Here is a 7,471-nt window from a genome sequence, read left to right as displayed (position 1 = left end):
TTGTTTGAATTGACTGATATCCTTTGAGGATATAAGAGTTGGATTAAGTCGATAGAATCAAAGTAGGATCCTTCCTAGCCTTTGTTGTAGAACTCTCAAGTCGAACACAAATGTCTTGTACAACAGCTCTTGGTGCCACTTGTTATCATTCTGTGGGATGTATAATTTTTAGTCCGTATCAATTAGGATTGAAGAAGAAAGAAGAAAATACAGTGAACTAGCTTGTTCATTAGTAAAATTGCAGTAATAACACAGCTGCAACATTCAATTGCGGTAAAATAACGATAAGACTGAAGGTTTGATCCGCCGCACAAGATGACTTGGATATGAATCAATTCTCCAGTTCTCAACTGTCCAAGAAAAAATTGCTCAACTTCATTCTTGAAAAACGAAAAAGAATTGCTCAACTAATGTTCTAATATCATGTAGGCTTAGTTTACTTCGTGGAAAATAAACTGTATATAAAAAATATTTTTTATAAAAATTATTTTTTAGAAAAATATTTTCTTTATTATTTAGCTATAATATTAAATAAATGATAAATATTTATGTTGTATATATAAAAATATTTTTATGTTTTAATAAGATTGTTAAAATCTATTTCTTGAAAAAATAAAATCATTTTTTTTAAAAGTGGTTTAATTTTTCTTTTAAATAGAAAAATATTTTCTATTGATCCATTTTTTAAACGTACCAAATGTTGAAAAATTTTAAATTTTTCAAAAAACAAACAGAGGGTAACATAATATTTATCTAAAATATTACATGCTATTCCACTATAGGTAGAGGGTGAAAACTTGTCATACTATTTTTACACCATTTTAAGTAATATTGACAAGGTATCTATCTACATTGCTGGGTTCTCTACACTTGCAGGATATAATGAGTATACACATGAACTAAAATCTATTCAATGCCAAATCCTTCAATCAACATCATTTGCAAGTCCTTTGATTTCCTTGGAACAGTTGTTTGATCTTTCCAAGCTCATTTGGGCGTAGAATTCTCACACTGGGCGAACATTTTCTTGATGGCTTCTTCTCTCTCATCAATGAAGTCAAAAAAGTGAAAAATGACTTGAGAGCAGTGAGTGGTTGATGAATTTGAGGATGAAGAAGCCAGTTCCATTTGCCTACGTTTATAGCGCACAAATTGGCGAACCACTCTTAGTAGAAATACTAGAAGGGCTAAAATAGTGAAGACACCACACAGAAGATATAGACCCCAGAAGCTGATCAAATGCAGTCGGTTAGGCTCAGAATTTCGCCTCTTCTCTCCAGCGCAGCCCTTCTTACAGAACCATCTCTCATGGATCCTCTGAAGCTCACCAGTCTCGGAAAGTTTTAGAATTGCAGTAGACATGTCAACAGCAAGTTGAGATTCTCTTTGAAAAGCCTGATTATTACAATGAAGAACATTTCAGAGAAAGTTCAGGTTTAAGATAAACAAGCAAAACAATTTTTCCCATTCCAATGGAGGATGAGCTTTAGTTGCAGAATATGGAAAAGAAGAAGAAAATGCAAAAACAGTAAGAACTTTTAATTATCTTATATTTCCTTCAAAAATGAAAATATTTCATTTTTTTTTCTTATGAATGACAACTCAGTTTGCAGTTCCACCTCAGTCATATTATTTCATGCTACATGCATTTGGAGATGAATGTACAATAATAATTAAAAGAAAAATTGTTCAGTGTATGATAAAACATAAGCATGCTCTTTTTTCTTTTAGGGGACTTGCTTGGTAACCAGATATAAATCAGTTACAGGCTTATCAAGCAGCCCATTAAACACCATTCTTGTGTGTGATGTGAGAAGGCTCAATTGCTTGTAAAGGAAGGTACTTACAAATCCCCATCCACCCCTGGTAAATGGTTGCCCAATGATCCCAAATTGACTTTGGTTTGTGAGAAAAAGCTCTACATATGGAAGCTCATCTACTATTGCAGCCACACCACCGTTATTTGGGCCTAGCCTCAATGCTTTTTCATACTCCACTGGGGACTTAAGAGAAACAAGTCTAGAAGGAGGTATATAAAGACTTTCAGATAGGTAGCCATAGGCAAATGACCCTACTTGGTATCCGATAGGCCAATTACTTGCAATCAAGCTTTCAATACCAGTAATGGGTGATGAAAGCTGCTGAACAGTAAGAATAGAAGTCAAACTTGCTGTATAGCTTGCAGTTATGACCATCAATAAGAAAAGCCATATTACCATCACCATGCGTCCAAGTGGACTTACGGTAGTTTCTTCTGCAATTAAATGATAATACAAACCTTATAAATATGACTTACCTTCCAAGAAATTTCCATTGCATACTACAATAAGAAGGGCTACTAAATGATTGAACAGGCAACAGAAAAACAATGATTGCTTTATATAATTACTTTAATAGGAATGCTCATTATACAGCATTTTCAGTATGCAAAAACAGGATTCTGAACTGAAGTAAAAACTAATAATCTAATTCAAAATAGCTTCAAATCATAATTTTCTGAATGATTTTCTGTAACAGAAAAGTTTTGAAGGGTTTATGATATTAACAAAGCAGAGCAGATTTAAAGTTACATGTGCAAGCAATAGGTGATAGGTCTAATTTTCATTTGAACATAGGTGATAGGTCAAATTTTCATTTGAACATTTCAGTTTCCTCTCAAGGGCAACTGGAAGAGTTAGTATGATTACCACTACTTCGGATTTTTAAAAATGAAAGTGATGTCTGAAAATTTAAGTTAAGAATGAGATTACAGCAATAGGCTTTTGGAAGAAACATGTTTAGGAGCTAGGAGCTCAAAGATAGATTCATATTTTAATATAAAGGGAATAAATTATTAAAGCCAAAGGATCCCTTACGATTTGCCTTGAATAGTGTTGAGAAGCTGAACCTGCAAAAAGTAGCAGTTGAATAATGTAAGAAGTTAATTATCGTGGACACATTATCTTTATCCATTGCAACAGTGAACTGGGGGGTAAAGTGGAAGGAAGATTTTAAAAAGACTTCACGTAAATATTGACAAACGTACATGAACATTGTCACAATCTGCTTTCTAGGAGGACCCCTGAAATCATCATTAACTCGATGTTCAAGAACCCAAATAACCACGGCAATCATTACAAAAGATGCTGCTGTGACACACCACATCTCCACGGTGAATGGTTTAAGAAACACCCAAGCACTTGATTTTGAATTCCTGACTGGAGCCACAATGACAAGACCAGTAGCAGCATAAGGCTGAGAAAAATCCACTATCTTTGTCCGGTTTGTTACAATTGCAATGTCTCCAACAGCTGCATCAAACACCTGAGAACAAAACATTAAAGAATAAACAAGCTTTGCCTAAGTTCTACCTTTAATATATACAAGGTTTACAAACGCAGCATTCAGGGTAGACCCATCACGGCATGGATCTCAACCGGACCAAGATCTACATGATATATTTTCCATAAACCTCTGCTGTTTTTTTCCTCACAAGGGTGAAGATAAAATTTAATCATACAGATAGATAAGGCATATTCAAGTAATAACGCATTTATAAGATACATGGAGACATTTTGGTATTAATGATTTTCCAGGCATGCCTGGGAGCAGTAACTCCAGAGTTTCTGCATGTTTTCCATTTATTGCCAGATTGTGCTCACCCCAGAGGCCTTGCATAAATTTTGTATTTGCTTTTGCTCTCACCAATAATGAAAGGCAATATTATTTACTTACATCTGCTGCCACCATCCGTATGAGCTCATTATAATTGGGATTGAACCGACCATTCCCAAAAAGCTCAAACCTGTAAGGCACGTCATAAGGAACTAGTTTCCTTGCTTCAAGGAACACATCTATACAATATCCCTCGATTTTGTGGCTCTTGTTTACTTTGGTAGCAAAATCAACAAAACTAGCTCTGTATGGCACTCCAATTCTCAATGGTCTTTCATTGTCAGCAATTACCCAACCACGTGGCCTTTCAATCTTTCCACCAGGCCAAGTAATCTTTTGAAGCTTCTGATCCACACGAGAACTGTTAGTTTGATCCCCTTGGTGAGTCTCTGGAGGTAAAAGTGAGAAACCTGAGACATTAGACCAATAACCAACTATATGAATGGACATATGCTCAATATTAATGACATCATAACCACCACTCTCAATGTTCTGGTCATGATTAAATTGAATGTGACCACTTAAACCAGTGAAGTTCGTCTGCAATATTCTGTTACGTAGATTGCTTCCATTGTTAAAGACTTTGAGCTGGTCCAGCCGTAATTCTGATGTTTTCATGCCATTTAGCTTGTCATTGGAAGAAAATGTAATATTCCTGAATTCATAAATGAACCTATCAATTGCATAAGCAACTGCCCAAACTGTATCATAGGCCTGAAGCCCATAGGTATTCAGCTCAGAACTTGCAGAACCCTTCTGCTGCATTACTCTCCATCGAGACAGAAAAGATTTCTTCTCGCTAGACTCTGGAATATGTTGACGAAGCCCAACCACTCCTTGAAGAGCACCAAGTGAAGTTTGATTCATCTGAGAGAATGAATCTATTGTAGTTGAAAGCCAATCTGTTGCAAGCCAAACATAATTGTCATTCATCATTTGAAGTTTTTGGACACTGGTAAAGATTCTCAATCTGGGGTCTGGATTAACATGAACAACATAAACACGAGGACCAAGCAGTTTGGATTGCTTAAGCAAATCCATTATCTCACTTTCATCAAAATTGACAGACAACTTCATTTTATATATTTTTGCCATTTTCTTTTCAAGTTGATCATCCAAAGCAGCTACCCCATTCCTCCCAGCATCATCATCCACATATATTGCAATGACCTGTTTCCAACCATAAAAATCAATCAAATCAGCCATGGCAGCCATCTGATTCGAGTCACTTTGTGTGGTTCTCAGAAAAAAGGGGAACTGAAGGGCAGATAGAGTGGGATCAGTAGCAGCATATGAAACAAGGGGCACTTGGAGACCATTTGCAATTTCAGAAATCATATGAGCTATTCCAGAGGATTGCGGACCAATTATGGCCACTACTTGTTTCTCAAGTATCTGAAAAGCTGGCAGAAAAGAGAAAGGTAAAATCAAGATAATGCAAATGAGCAAGAACTTCAATTCTGTGTTTAGAAATCCAATACCAAATTTTGAAACTGAACCCATCATAAAGGACTTTAAGCAGTAAGAACTTAGTAGCTAAAGCCATGGAAAGTAGATTATGGATGCCAAAATTGGATAATTTAGCTAAAAAGAGAATTCAAAATTGAAAATTGAAAGCTCCTGCACCTTAGTACTCAACCAGACAAAAGGCAGTTGGCAAAGTTCAACACATGAAAATAAAATTATACATTAAGAGAATCACACACAGATGATATATAATCCTCAAAGCTCCAGTCAAGTCTACCACTTCTAAATTATCCTAGTTAAATTGCAAGAAATGACCAAAATCAAGGAAGAGAATTTGAAGGTTACCTCCAATAGAACCCAAGAAGACATTACACTTAGCATCTTGCGTAAACAGCCTCAGCTCTGTCCCATTGAGAATTCTTGTATCCCTATTAATATCAGACACTGCAGCCTCTATTGCTGGCCTTGCAGCTCTACCAATAACCGAATCAAAAGTAAAAACTGCACCAATATTGACAAATTTAGGCCTTTGGCAGGAAACAAAACCGATAAGAAGTACCCAGATGAAAATAACCAACAACAATGCCTTAGCCATTGTTCTTAAAGCTAAGGTTTCGCGGAAGAGGTACTAAAAATCCATATCTAAGCAATACCCAACAGAAAAATATAAAAAGAAGAGGAAGGAGAGAATTCAAGAATGGTAAACTAAAAATGAAAAGAGGGTCGGCTTGTTTGCCAGTGAAGTGTTCTTATCCATAGTGGGAGGCAAGTTTCATCCATCCAGTAAAAGGGAAAACAACAAAAGTGAGAAATATGGGTATGAGAAAAGCAAGGACAGGTAAAAACATGAAAAAGGTTAAAAGAGGGTTTGGTGATGAGATTAATGGATGCGGCCCTAAATTCTATAAGAAAGAAGGAAATAAACAAGTTGAATTCGATCTTGTGGGAATCATGAACAGCAGTGAGAAAAAATATTAAAATAATTTAAAATGAAAATCATATGTTGATTTAATGGCGACGAAAGGTTGAAATAGGGAAAAGAAATAAGTTTGATGTGGAATGGAAGAGGGAGAGTGAAAGAGGCAACTTCGAAGAAATTGCCAGTTAGACTTGCATGGGTCAACTTTTTATTGTTTAGTCCAAACTGGCGGTTATCACGAACCACAAGAAAAATCGATGTTATACAGATGCTAAGTTGGATTCATTTTATTGTTTTGATATAATTTTGATTATTTATTAATAATTAAATTAAGAATTATATCAAGCCCATATTAAATTATATGACAATAAAAAAAAATTAAAATTAATTTTATATATTTTTAAATATATTATACAAATTTAATATAATTAATTATATATTTATATACAATTAAGTATTTCATATATACCTATTTCAAAAAATATTTAATATATATTTATATATAATTATATTTATATTTGCATATAATTTACAATTAAATTATTAATTTATATCTTATAATATTTATTAATTATCTTTTATTAGAGTGTGTTCATAATAAAAATAATTATTATCTAGTCTAATTTAATCCAATCACTACAAGAAAAAAAATTAAAAATAAAAAATACCGACGAAAATTTACCTATTTTTCGTATGTAGTTAGAATTATTGGCAAATTTATTGATGTAATTTTTTTTTCCACAATTTTATGCGCAGGTGAATTTTACTGGCAAGAAAATGTTTTCGTTAATTTTACTGATTTAATACTTCATAGGTAAATAATATTTTTTCTAGGCAATTTCTTGATGGAAATGTAGGTTAATAGAATTACCGATAATTTTACCAATGAAAAATTACGTAGCTAATTATCTACGACAAAAATTGATTGATAAAATAATTATAATGATGAAAAATGTAACAATTATCGACAAATTTTGTAGTCAGTAAATATTTTTAATAGTTTTTCAAAATGTTTACCTATCATTTTATTTTGTAAGTAATTTTTTTTTAATAATATTTCAAGAATGTTTACCTACCAGTATCATTCGTAGATAATTTTTTTAATAATTTTAAAATGTTTATTTACTAATTTATTTCATCGGTAATTATTTTTATGATTTTTTTTAAAAATGTTTATCTACTAAATGGTTTGGTCAATAAGTTTTTTTATAATTTTTAAAATAATTTTATGCTTGTAAATTTAATTATTAATGCTTAAAAATAAATAGTACATAGCGAATGCAAATAATAATAATAATAATAATAATAATAATAATAATAATAATAATAACAATAAAATCTAATAATATTATTAATAATAATACTCCATATATATGATAAAATAAATGTAAACTTGAGTAAAATAAAAATACTAAAGTTTAATAAGTTAAA

The 7,471-nt window shown here is 32.7% G+C and overlaps 1 protein-coding gene across 2 annotated transcripts; it reads right to left on the bottom strand.

Moving 5' to 3' along the window:
• Window positions 1–748: 748 nt before the first annotated feature.
• Window positions 749–6,218, bottom strand: LOC110646911 (glutamate receptor 3.7-like). 2 transcript variants are annotated; one of them, XM_058129233.1, is made up of 7 exons: window positions 5,467–6,218; window positions 3,715–5,057; window positions 3,026–3,303; window positions 2,856–2,887; window positions 2,217–2,254; window positions 1,848–2,138; window positions 749–1,395 (listed from the first exon to the last, which is right to left on the bottom strand). In XM_058129233.1, the coding sequence occupies exons 1-7, from the start codon at window positions 5,714–5,716 to the stop codon at window positions 988–990; spliced, it is 2,640 nt and encodes an 879-aa protein (XP_057985216.1). In that variant the 5' UTR covers window positions 5,717–6,218; the 3' UTR covers window positions 749–987. The 2 variants fall into 2 exon arrangements, with proteins under 2 accessions (XP_057985216.1, XP_057985215.1); XM_058129232.1 differs by having other exon boundaries at window positions 1,848–2,254.
• Window positions 6,219–7,471: the final 1,253 nt, after the last annotated feature.

The sequence above is a fragment of the Hevea brasiliensis genome, chromosome 10, assembly GCF_030052815.1.
Source record: "Hevea brasiliensis isolate MT/VB/25A 57/8 chromosome 10, ASM3005281v1, whole genome shotgun sequence".
NCBI lineage: Eukaryota > Viridiplantae > Streptophyta > Magnoliopsida > Malpighiales > Euphorbiaceae > Hevea > Hevea brasiliensis.
This window is presented reverse-complemented; position numbering and strand designations above follow the sequence as displayed.